Source organism: Aquarana catesbeiana, linkage group LG10 (genome assembly GCF_042186555.1).
Source record: "Aquarana catesbeiana isolate 2022-GZ linkage group LG10, ASM4218655v1, whole genome shotgun sequence".
NCBI lineage: Eukaryota > Metazoa > Chordata > Amphibia > Anura > Ranidae > Aquarana > Aquarana catesbeiana.
In genome coordinates, this window is record NC_133333.1 from 243,481,924 (window position 1) to 243,494,777 (window position 12,854).

Below are 12,854 nucleotides of genomic sequence, written 5' to 3' on the forward strand. Positions count from 1 at the left end.
TCAGGTGCTAAAGGGTTGTGAGCACATGTTAAGGTATAAGTTCACCTTTTGTAACATGTTACACCCATAGTCAGGGTGTAACATACATGTTACAAATCCACTGGCCCCCCGCATATTTTTTTACCTATAAGAAGATAAAAAAAGGAGGAATTTTGTGGGACTTTAAATGAGGGTACGGCATGTTGAGAGAAAGTGACAACATAAATATGAAAGTACAGTACATTATTTATTCCAATTTACAATACATATCAGATATTTTGTATCAGATAGGTAGTCACCAGACTTACACTAAATATGCTGCTTGTAGCATGCAATACAAATATAGAGTAGACATGGCAAATATACACGGTATAATCGATTGAAAGACAAATATAATAAAGACAAGTAACTGTTGGCATCTAGTGGCACTCTACGCGTTTCCTGGCGTTACAGCCATTCATCAGGAGTGTTATGAGGTATTGTACTAGGAAGAAAAAAACAGGGATTAATGATAGTACCCTTAGAATAAGGGGGGGGGGGATCAGGGGAATCAAGTCACAACAAGGTGGAGATGGATTGGGATACTTACTGACAACCTTAAAGCCAAGTCCGGTATCGGCCAAGGAAGACGGGGGCACGAGGCATGATGTCTCCCACGTGGTTGAAACGGGGAAACCCCCCCAAGGAAAGAGAACAGCGCCTGGAGCCCAGCATAGTGGTCACAACATATATACATATACACACATCAGGTGCTAAAGGGGTGTGAGCACATGTTAAGGAATAAGTTCACCTTTTGTAACATGTTACACCCATAGTCAGGGTGTAACATACATGTTACAAATCCAGTGGCCCCCCACACATTTTTTAACCTATAAGAAGATGTGCATTTATTATTATTATTTTTTTTAAATGTGAACTTCTCCTTTAACGTTAAAAAATCTGGATGAACCCTCTGCATACAGCTATATACTTTCTCTAGCAAACTGCACAAAAACAGGGCTTTTTAGTTCACATACATTGCAATACAGGCTGATCGCCTCCATGCCACGCCGTATTGATGCAATAATTTATGCAAAAGGAGCCCCAACCAAGTATTACATACTTTTAAGTAAGCCAATATTTCTGTATTAAAAATCATTTTTTTTTTTTAAATTTTATTGGTCTTATTTAATATTCTAATTTTCTGATACTGAATTTTGGGTTTTTACTAGCTGTAAGCCATAATCCAAAAATTAAAAAAAAAAATGCTTGAAATATATCACTCTGTGTATCTACATAAAATATAGGAGTTTCACTTTTTAAATTGAATTACTGAAATAAATTAACTTTTTGATGTATTCAAATTTTTTGAGATGCACCTGTGTGTATATATAGCCTTTATATAATTTAACACTTTTGTCATATCTTTACTCAGTTTGTGTACGTGATCTGCCTCTTGTATTAATAAAGCTTCTTCTTATCTCAGGTCAGTAAAATCAGTCTGGTAGATTTGGCTGGAAGTGAAAGAGCCGATTCCACAGGAGCAAAAGGAACGCGACTAAAAGTGAGTACAAATGTTAATCTTGTCTGTGAGTGATAACATTTCTGCCCTTAGGGCTCTTTCACACATGAATGTCCGTTTTCACGTACTCAGTTTGCTCAGCTGGGATCGATCGTTGATCCCCACTAAGCTGGCGGATAAAAGGTACTGCTCACTGTGGAGAGACGGACCTGTCAGATCTCCACTATGGGGTCGGGTGAAAACTGATCCGCCTGTCCGTTTTCATCCGATCCGATCCACCAGACGGATGGAAAATTGGGTTTCCATCCGTCTGAATTTAACGGGGGTGATATCAGCGGACCTGTCACCGCAGATATCCGCCGCTCCATAGAACTGCATGGAGCGTCCGTTCAGGTCCGCCTAAAAAACTGACAAGCGGTCCTGAAAGGTCTGCATGTGTGACGGGGGCCCTAGACTCGGCTCACGCTTTTGCCTTGCTGGAATAATTACTTTGATGTGATGTGATTCTATTCATTCTGAGTGGAACCCCAACGCACCTTGTTGACAGACGTGGTACATTGCTGTGCAGTGCTGTGCCAGGAAAGGTGCATGTTTCTTTTCTGGGACATAGAGGTGCATTACCAGCCCATTCATTTTGAATAGTCTGCAGTGCACTTTAATGCACAATAAAAAAAAAAAGTGCATTATTGCACCTCAGCAGAAATGTGTGAACACCTAGCCTTACGGTTTCCAGAACTTGTCATCTACATCCAAACTGGAACATCATTTTATTCACATAGATACATTTTGCTGCAGTATGCAGAGAATAAAACTTTTGACATAGTCAGCATTATCTTTAGATCCTCAGCTGCTTACCCCGTCACACCCTGAATGTATTAGAATTCTTTTCTGTGCATTTAGTGTTCTCTTATTGTCAATGTTCTAGTTGAGGGATATACTAAAATTATCATCTGTACTGTGATCTTAGCTTATTTTTTTTTTGTTTTTTTTTGTTTTGCAGGAAGGTGCTAATATCAACAAATCTCTGACCACTTTGGGGAAAGTCATCTCTGCTTTGGCAGAAGTGGTAAGTCCTCTTATGTTATGTAGGGAAATTAGGCGATCTTTGCCGCACCTGCTGTCATAATTCAGTGGCACACTGCGGGAGATCCCTGCATCCACATCGCTTGTGTGCAGGCAGAGATCTGTAAGTTTTTTTTTTTTTTTTTTTTTTTTTTTTTTTTTTAGTTCATCCTGCTGGTTGAACAAAAAAAAAAAAAAAACGCTACATGCATACCCTGCTTTAGGCTTAGCAGACAACCCACACTTATTGTTCTCAGGGGAAAAGTCAACCAGCCTTTTTGGATTACCATTTCCATTTGCTCTGTGTGGTTTTCTGCTCTGTGCATGAACATTTATATTCCCTATCTCGCAAAAAATGTATGGACACCTGACAATTACACCTACTATATGTCCATAAGAATGTTTATGCCTCTCCAAATGAGTTCAGGTGTTTCCTATGAAGGGTACTGTAAATACTGCAGCATACAAAGACGTTTCAGACAGTTACTAACAGTTTAGAGAAGGGCCTTTTCTGTTTCAGCATAACTGTGCACAAAGCCAGCCCCATAAAGGCATAGATTGACCAGTTTGATGTGGAGGAACCCAGGTGTTCCTCCATATCAAAGGCTGGTCTTTTTCTCCTGATGACCATTGTCATTTGGACCGAAAGTAATGGGAAATCTAAAACTGCTTGGAAATATTACAATGGAGACACCCATTCAATGCAAAGTATCTAAGAGGGAATATCCCCACCACTTTATGTCTAGAGGACAAGAATTGAGAGGCAATCTGCCAAATGAGACAAAACAGTACAAACCTTTCTAACTACTTCAGCTACGGGAGATTTAACCTCCCCCCCCCCCCCCTTCCTGGCCAGGCCTTTTTTTGCAATATGCCACTGCGTTACTTTAACTGACAACTGCACGGCTGTGCGACGCTGTACCCCAATAACACTTCTGTCCCTTTTTTTCAACCAATAGAGATTTCTTTTGGTGGTATTGGATCACCTCAGTCGTTTTTTGTTTATAGTGCAAAAAATAAAAAACCCAGACAATTTAAAAAAAAAAAATAAATAAAATATATATATTAAACTGCTAAGCCAACACAAAAACAAAAGTTATGGCTATAGTTGCACTTTAAAGGTTTTATATTTTAGTCCTTGGGCCAGTTTAGTACCATGGTACGTATAATAAATGTATCGGGGTTTTTATGTTGAAGCTTCCAGGCTCTTAATATGTGAAAGCAGGTTGAATTTGTTGTGATCTATACATGTGGTGTATGGGTCAGTACTCTTCTGATGTATTATATTTGTTTTCATTCATGCTGTCCTTTCAGGATAACTGTCCCAGCAAGGTAGGTCTTCCTGGTGGTGTATACCTTCAAGCTTTTAATAAACAGCAGTGTGGACTGTGTCTGTATTTTGCTAGATCTGTTTAGTTGCTCACAGTCATTTTTGTCATCTCCCCCCCTGCCCCCATGGGTTCTTTTGGACACTTATATTAATGGTTGACCTCTCCAAAATGGTCACTGAAGCCCCTGGACACCTCCTGGTATCCCCTTGTATGCTTGCTCCAGTTTGCATCAGGCAAACGCTGGCTGTCAGAACTGGCGAAATGGGATTATGCAATAAAATTCTAAACTCAGACTTTGCTACATTACTGAATTTGTTTTAGCCTGAAAAACTGCATTTATTATTTAGGGTGCTCCTATGAATGTGTGCACTTAGTTGGCAAATTGTATTTTAAACATTGTGTTACTTGCATCTTCCATTAGTACAAAATCTAAAACGAGGATAGATTAGCTGCCCACTTATGAAATGCATAAAACATTTCATTATTTCCTATTAGTCATCTGATTTTTTTTTTTTTTGTTATTCATTGCTCCCTGGAAACCATAAAGCACAACCTCTGCTCTCTGTCTAAACAGACGAAAAGTAATATTTCTAATTTTGTATTGTTGTAGAGTAAAAAGAAAAAGAAGTCGGATTTCATTCCCTACCGAGATTCTGTGCTCACCTGGCTGCTGCGGGAAAATTTGGGTACGTTGTTTATTTAGTGATGGACCACTTAAAGTGATTGTAAATGCTAGTTTTAAAATAAAAAAATATAAAACAGGTTTATAATTACCTGCTCTGTGCAATTCTGAATCTCCTCTTCTCGGATCCCCCACCAGCGCTCCTCCCCTCAGCCCCCATAGAACTTCCTATGTGGGGAACTCCTGCAGGCTCGCTCCTGAGCCTCGTCTGTGTCTATTGATGGTGGGAGTCAGCCCAAACCCCCCTTCCCCCCCCACCCCGCTCCTGCCTTAGCAAAGCCGAGAGACCAGGAAGTGAGAAGAGTAGACAGGCACAGCGCTGGATCATAAGAGGGCACAGGTAAGTAAAAGGGGGCTTGAGGAGGGATACTGATGCCTAAACACTTTGCATTCCTTGCATTAATGTAAAAAAATGTTCAGATTCAACATTTCCCTAGAATATTGATGGTTGGCTCACCCTTCGAGATCTCCCTATTGGTCCATTGCTGTAATCAACACCATTACAAGTCTATAGGATGGGGAAGGGGGGCTTAATGTCCAAATATGAATATTGCACCATATCATGATTTCTGGATCCCTGGCAGTTCATAGTGAGCATATTGTAAAAATAAACATAAGCAGAGGTTACCTTCAGATAATTTATAGGCAGATGAAATTAGTTGTGCTCATAAGTTTACACACCCTGGCAGAATTTATGATTTCTTGGCCATTTTTCAGAGAATAGGAATAACACAAAAACTTTTCTTTCACTCATGGTTAGTGTTTGGCTGAAGCCATTTATTATCAATCAACTGTGTTTACTCTTTTAATCATAATGGCAACAGAAACTACATAAATGACCCTGATCAAAAGTTTACATACCCCAGTTCTTAATACCGTGTATTGCCCCCTTTAACATCAATGACAGCTTGAAGTCTTTTGTGGTATTTGTGGGTGAGGCTCTTTATCTTCTCAGATGGTAAAGCTGCCCATTCCTCTTGGCAAAAAGCCTCCAGTTCCTGTAAATTCTTGGGCTGTCTTGCATGAACTGCACGTTTGAGATCTCCCCAGAGTGGCTCAATTGAGGTCAGGAGACTGAGATGGCCACTCCAGAACCTTCACTTTATTCTGCTGTAGTCAATGACAGGTCAACTTGGCCTTGTGTTTTGGATCATTGTCATGTTGGAATGTCCAAGTATGTCCCATGCGCAGCTTGCTGGCTGATGAATGCAAATGTTCCTCCAGTATTTTTTGATAACATACTGCATGCCAACAATTTTGACCAAATTTCCTGTGCCTTTGTGGCTCACACATCCCCAAAACATCAGCGATCCACCTCAGTGTTTCACAGTAGGAATGGTGTACCTTTCATCATAGGCCTTGTTGACTCCTCTCCAAATGAAGCGTTTATGGTTGTGGCCAAAAAGCTAAATTTTGGTCTCAATCATGCGCGTGGAAGCCGCCAGTCACGGCATGACCCCTATTAGAAACGGCACAATTTGCCCTTTCTAAAGTGCGCATGTACCGATGACATTGGCGCTCGGGTCTTTCGTAAATATCTCCTAAACCATGCAGGTTTAGGAGACAATTCAAGCACCTACAGGTGAGCCTTAATATAGGCTTACCTGTAGGTAAAAGTAGTTGTACAGGGTGTACAACCGCTTTTAATAACATGAACGTATATATCTAAAGCTAAAACTTTTTTGGTTAGGTTTGGATAGAATAGCAGTGATGGTGAACCTTGGCACCACAGATATTTTGGAACTACATTTCCCATGATGCTCATGCACTTTGCAATGTAGTTGAGCATCATGGGAAATATAGTTCCAAAACATCTGGGGTGCCAAGGTTCTCCATCATTAGAATAGGGAATAGTAAACCCTGCTCAGGTTTTTTTCTTTGCTTTGTGTTTTCTATTGGGGATATTTTTCTTCACTTCCTGTCCCAAAGGCACAACAGGTTTTGGAAGGAAATCTTTCTAAATTGAGCTAATATTCTCTGTTGTCACCAGATCAGATGAAAGCATTAGACTTTCAGGTGAGGTCTGTCATTGCAATAAATGTCCAAAATAGAGTCTTGAGAGGTGGTAGAGCGAGCCAACAAAGTCAAGATTTGCACAAAACATACTGTCATTTTTTGTATTTTTCGTCACTTTCTGTCCCAGTGACAGTGCTCACCAGAGAGGGAGCAGCTCACCCCAGTGCGGACAGAGATGGTAATAAAAAATGGTACTGGGGTTCTAATTGTTTATTTTGTTTAAAAAAAAAAAAAGGTATTTGGATCAATTTAAAATCCAGCTATTTAATGTTCTATGAAACCTCCAAGGGGGTGCATGTTTTTTATAGCAACTGTATGTCCCATAAATAAGGCTATATTTACGCAGGCGCCTGAGGGCCACCCTAGACAGCAAGGATAACAAAGATAACTTGCCACAAATTTGTGGCAGTGTTGAATTATACATCCTGTTAAACTGCTGCACATTTTCACTGGCAAGTTGTACACTTGCATAGCGCTTGAAGCACAAGTTCTAGCTGACACTTTTCTAATTTGTTGCAAATTTGCATGGAAAGTCTCTAGTAAGAGCAAATTTGCCGTGGTGAGTCTACAGCAAGAGCTCTGCAAGTCACAGTGACCCCATGTGGTGGGATGACTATTGCACAACATAAATGAACCAGAACTTGCAGCAGACTTGCAGTTGATCTGGAGTCATGCAATGCGGACTTACTGCAATTGTGCAACAAACTTGCGAAGCCTGGCAAGTCTAGCAATAGCTTAGCAAGTCATTTTCAAATTTGCAGCTCAATTGCTTGCTATCTGAGGCTGTTCTCATACACAGTGTGCATGTAGTGCATAACTCTTCCGTCAAGAATCCACTGATTCTCGCTGGCGACCGTCTGTGTGGAGGTCACCTGAGGCAGTGGTTCTTAACCTTGTCCTCGAATAACCCAAACAGGCCATGTTTTGGGAATGTCGCTTAGATAAAATAGCTGTCCAAAACACCAAGCCATTGACTCTGATTTAAAGCACCTGTGCAAGATAAAGGAAAACCTGCAAACATGGCCTTTTGGGGATACACGAGGACAGGGTTGAGAACCACTGACCTAAGGAAATGGATGCTTTGATCAAAGCCTAGCCACAGGTGGTTTTCTTGGATTCTCCTCTATGGAAGGTAGTGGAGTAACCTGATGGTATATTGCAGGGGATTCAAGAGGAAGAGAGCAAATTCTTGTAGCCATGAGCAAAAGCCATGAGAACTCTATAGTCACTAAGCTTTTTGTTTCAGGTGGAAATTCCCGTACTGCTATGGTGGCCGCTCTGAGTCCAGCCGATATCAACTACGATGAAACACTCAGTACACTAAGGTGACAAACTGACCTGAAATATATACACAAGATTATATTTACTTTTAACGTTTCTGTACCCAGATTTATTCATTTGAGGTTTTTTTTTTTTTACTTGCATACTTGATTTGAACTTGTTTGTCGTCCTTCAGATATGCAGATCGTGCTAAACAGATCAAATGTAACGCTATTATCAATGAAGATCCCAACGCTAAACTGGTACGTGAGCTTAAGGATGAAGTATCACGTTTGAAGGAACTGTTGAGGGCACAGGGCCTGGGCGATATCATCGACAGTAAGTTGCATTTGTTTCAGGTGACTGTATTTCACATAGTGCTTTGCCACTCTACCTCTATGATCTCTAGGTGGTTTTATTTGATGTTTTTTTTTTTATAATTATAATATTTTGTTTTATAAGGTTCTTGAATGAGATTAATGGATAAACAGGGTGAAATTAGAACAAAGTGCACTGAGGATAATCAAGGGAAGGGAGGATTGGGGAATGGGTGGCTCTCCTTAACCTCTGAAGTCCTCTTGGGGTGTGTCCAAGTGCTTTGATGTGCTTGTTGTGAAGATTATGTTGTAGGCTTCTTCGTAAAAGATCTATATAGTCCTTTGTTTTCAAAGAAAGGTGAATCATCCATAGTTGCCTTTTTTTTTCCTTATGTACAGTACTATGTAAAAGTTATAGGCAAGTGTCAAGAAATATGTAAAGTAAGAAAATATATAAAACAATATGTATTTTAATTTTTTATTTTTTATCAATTTACAAAATGCAAAGTTAGTGAACAGAAGAAAATTCGAAATCAAATCAATATTTGGTGTGACTACCCTTTGACTGCAAACCAGCATCAATACAATTCATCAAGGTCTTTTGAATTAATCAAGCTCTTCATGGAAGCATTGTAGCCAAAAAGCCATACCCCCGACTTGGAAACAAGACTAAGTGACTCAAATATGAAGGAAAGCATAGGAACTGGGGTGCAGAAAAGTGGCAGCAGGTGCTCTGGACTGATGAGTCACATTGTTAAATATTTGGCTGTAGCAGGGGGCAGATTGTTGGTGAAGGGCTGGAGAGCAGTAAAATAATGAGTGTCTGCAGGCAACAGCCAGATGGAAGTTCCATGCAAGTTTGGGGCTGCATTTCTTTCTGCAAATGGAGTTGAGATTTGATCAGGATCGATAATCATGTTCTCAACAGTGTCGGCTGGTGTTTTTTTTTTTTTTGGGGGGGGGGCACCCTCCCCCCTCCCCCCTCCCCCCTCCCCCCTGGTGTCTGCTGGACGGTCCGACACTTACCCCATCTAGGTGGCGGTAAGGATGAGCTCCGGCGTGTTCGCAAGCTGCACGTGCCGAGCCTGCCAGGAAGTCGGCAATGCGCTGCGCTAATCACAGGCAGTGAGACATTTTCCGATCTCTGCAGCCGCACATCGTGCTGTGCAGTGCCGAGTTCCTGGCGGGCTCGGCACGTGCAGCTTGCGAACACGCCGGAGCTCATCCTTAGTGGCGGGCAGTGGCTCCTGTGTCCTCTCCTCCATCACGACCTGCTTCCTGATTGGCCGGGAGGAGGATCAGTTTTACAATAGCGAATATTCATTCGCTGTTGAAACACACCTCGGTGGGCTTGACTCGCAGTGCTCTGCGCCCCGAGCCCACCCTTTTTTGAAGCCTATTAGAGCCGCTGGCTCTAATCAGGTGCTTAAACCCCCCCCCCATATTGGAATCCATGCATCCGGTGTCCTGCATGGGGGCCAGACGCATGGATGGGTGGGCGGCGTCCATGCGCCCTTAATGGATGGGCCGCCCCTGGTCCTCAATGCTGAGAAATAAAGTCAGATACTTATACATCATGCCATTCTGCATCAGGGCAACAACCCCAAACATACAGCCAGTTGTAATTAAAGCGGTAATAAGCCGCAGTTGATGCAAAAAAAAAAAACCGCTTGAAGGCAATATCATAATGTGCTAGTATGCATCGCGTACTAGCACATTATGAGAGACTTACCTTAGAACAAAGTCCTCCAGCACCACGCTGTCACCGCTGTGAGGAGGGCTGACATCTTCCCCCCACTCTTCCTTCTGGATTTGCTTCCTCCGGCTACTTGATTGGCCAGGGGCGCGACGGCGTAATTCCTGCACATATGCGCAGGAGCTGTCGTTTATGGCACAGGCTCTGAAGGTCCGGCACTGTATGCTAGACCTTCAGAGTGCATGCGCCGGTAATGCCACTGGCTGCATGGACCCTGAATATCTCCTATACTGTGCAAGTTTAGGAGATATTCACAGTACCTACAAGTAAGCCTTTTTATAGGCTTGCCTGTAGGTACAAGTGGTAGAACAGAGTTTACTACCACTTTAAGAACAATGTTTATTATAAAGAAGAACAAGGAGTCCTGGAAGTGATGGTTTGACCCCCACAGAGCCCTGATCTCACCATCATGGAGTCTGTCTGGGATTACATGAAGAGACAGAAGGATTTGAGGCGGCCTACATCCACAGAAGATCTGTGGTTAGTTCTCCAAGGTGTTTGGAACAACTTACCTGACAAGTTCCTTCAAAAACTGTGTGCAAGTGTACCTAGAAGAATTGGCATTGTTTTGAAGCCCAAGGGTGGTCACCCCAAATATTATTTTGATTTGGATTTAATTAACTAATTAGCTAACACTTCTATTTCTGAAAGCATTCTTCATGTACAGCATTTATTCACAACTGCCTAAAACTTACTGTATCTCCTAGAATATTTTTATTTTTTATTTTTAGAATGCTAATATTTACTTTAGAGCAGTCAGCGATATGGGTTTTTATTTTGTTGGCTTAACTATAGCTAGTATGTGGTTTTTCAATCTACACTGTTAATCAAGTCACCCTTCAAGCCGACCATAGACGTTTCGAATCTCGGACGGTTTAGCAGGGACCGGCCAAGATTTGAACCATGTATGGGCAGGCTGAATGTACCCAAGTTGATTGATCGATCAACTTTGGTACAACCAGCCTGTCAGATTTTACATGCGATTATTGCTAGCAGCTATTATAGCCGCTAGCAGTAGTCACTCTGTTCTCCAGGCGTGGGTGGCTCCCCCAAACAGAACACAGAGGCTCAGCGGGAGGGATTCCCTCCATCGACACAAACTATGTTGATGGGGGGAATTAAGCGGTTTTTGGGGTTGCATTAAAAAAAAAAATCGCTCCATCTATGGCTGGCTTGTGTGTTCCTTTTTAAGTGGGTTCTGTGAGTTGCGACATCTCTTGTCACTCTGCCACAGAGCATGTGCAGCAAGAGTACAGATGGAAAAAGGATTCATGGAGAGCATTGAGCGCTGGCCAAGGGACAATAAAGTTGTCTGAATAAAACAAAACATCCCTTTAGCTATAGCTACAAATTTCATGTTCTCCTATCAACAGTGTATGTGCGAGAGCATTTAGGGACTTCTAATTAAAGGAAACCTAATGAAGAGATTGTGTTTTTATTTACATATGTTAGGCCAGCCATAGAGGGAGCGAATTTCTTTCCTGCAACCACAGGTTGCAGATGGTGTGGACAAGGGTATTCCTTCTCTCTGAGCCATTGTATTCTTCTGAAGGGGAAAGCCATCCCTGCCAGATGAAGACGGAGATTATTGCTGGCGGCTATAACAGCCAATTGCAATAATCGCAGGTAAAATCTGGCAGGTTTGCTGTACCCAAGTTGATTGATCGATCAACTTGGGTATATTCATCCTGCCCATACACGGTTTGAATCTTGTCTGGTTTCTGCTGAATTGGCCGAGATTCGTACCGTCTATGGCCGGCTTTGCACTCACTTGTGATAGCAGCTAAATGTATTATTACGAGTAGTTTATAGTTAGAGTTTACCTCTTGTTGGCGGTCAGATCATTTACAACACATTGCAGTGGCTGAAGATGAGGTGACCACCAAGTGGGTAAATTACGCAGTAGAGTATATGGACCTGTGTAGTTTATCCCTTTTCCCAAAATCTGACTGTGATGTTAACCCTTGGCAGTCTGAAGTGTTTTCATATTTGGCTTTTACAGCCCTTATATAAAAACTTTACACAAAACCTACAGGTGTATCCCACAAGATACCCAGAACCCCCCTGTAGCGGTTGGCCTGACTTTCCTTAGGACTGAGAATTTTTTTTATCCGATCAGGAAGTGTTTGCCGATACTAAACCTTCAACCGTCTTGTGTTTCTCCTTCTCTTGCCTTCCGTCAGTTGATTCTATTGAGGAGAATTTTCCTGGAGTGAAATGTGTGTATATCTGTGATAACCTTTATCTCGTCAGCCTCACAGCTTGAGCTGGGGTCCTGCATGTCAGCTTAGGGCCCGTGTAAATCCCAGACAGAACTGTGACATGACTAAGGGTAGTAAAAAAAACTGCTTCTTCAGGTGCTGTTGTAGATTTGCTGCTTCTTAAAGAATACCAATAGGCTTATTCTGATAGCTTTTCTTAAAGTACATCTCAAGAACTGGTTCTCAACTCCTGTCCTCAGGACCCACTAACAGGCCAGGTTTGCAAGATAACTGAAATACATCACAGGTGATATCATTTGCTGCTCAGTGATTGCAGTATTCTAGTCTGCATCTCCCAAAGGTAATACTTAAAATCTGGCCTGTTAGTGGGTCCTGAGGACAGAGTTGAGGACCACTGATCTAAAAGGCTCCTGTATGACAGTCTAAACGAGTCCCAAATACAGTTACTAAATCTTGTTACAATGTGATGCACAAGGCTTTCCTGGCTGAGCCAAATCATCCTTCATTTGTGTCTCACACACTCCCCCTTCCAGACACTGCCGCTCACAGTGGGAGGGATTCAGCAACAGAGCCAGTGCAGCCAATCCAGAGAGAAGTGGGCAGGACTAGGTGTGGCCATGTGCTGAATAACAACAGGCTTGTGAATCAGCAATGACCATGATGATAGCCACACCCCCGCCACATTTTCTCATCCCACTGTAGTATAAGCAGGTGTTTCGTCAGATTAG

At 42.1% G+C, this 12,854-nt stretch overlaps 1 protein-coding gene across 14 annotated transcripts in view; it reads left to right on the forward strand.

Annotated features, from left to right (window-relative positions):
* KIF1B (kinesin family member 1B) overlaps nt 1-12,854 on the forward strand; it is a 277,895-nt gene that overhangs the window by 130,943 nt on the left and 134,098 nt on the right. For 5 of the 14 annotated variants that reach the window (XM_073603542.1, XM_073603543.1, XM_073603544.1 and 2 more), the window contains exons 8-14: nt 1,445-1,522; nt 2,481-2,546; nt 3,857-3,874; nt 4,484-4,559; nt 7,818-7,896; nt 8,028-8,170; nt 12,088-12,123. In XM_073603542.1, the coding sequence (XP_073459643.1) occupies nt 1,445-1,522; nt 2,481-2,546; nt 3,857-3,874; nt 4,484-4,559; nt 7,818-7,896; nt 8,028-8,170; nt 12,088-12,123 (496 nt within the window). The remainder of the gene's footprint in view (nt 1-1,444; nt 1,523-2,480; nt 2,547-3,856; nt 3,875-4,483; nt 4,560-7,817; nt 7,897-8,027; nt 8,171-12,087; nt 12,124-12,854) is intronic. The other 9 variants (XM_073603546.1, XM_073603551.1, XM_073603547.1 and 6 more) reach the window with 3 other exon arrangements.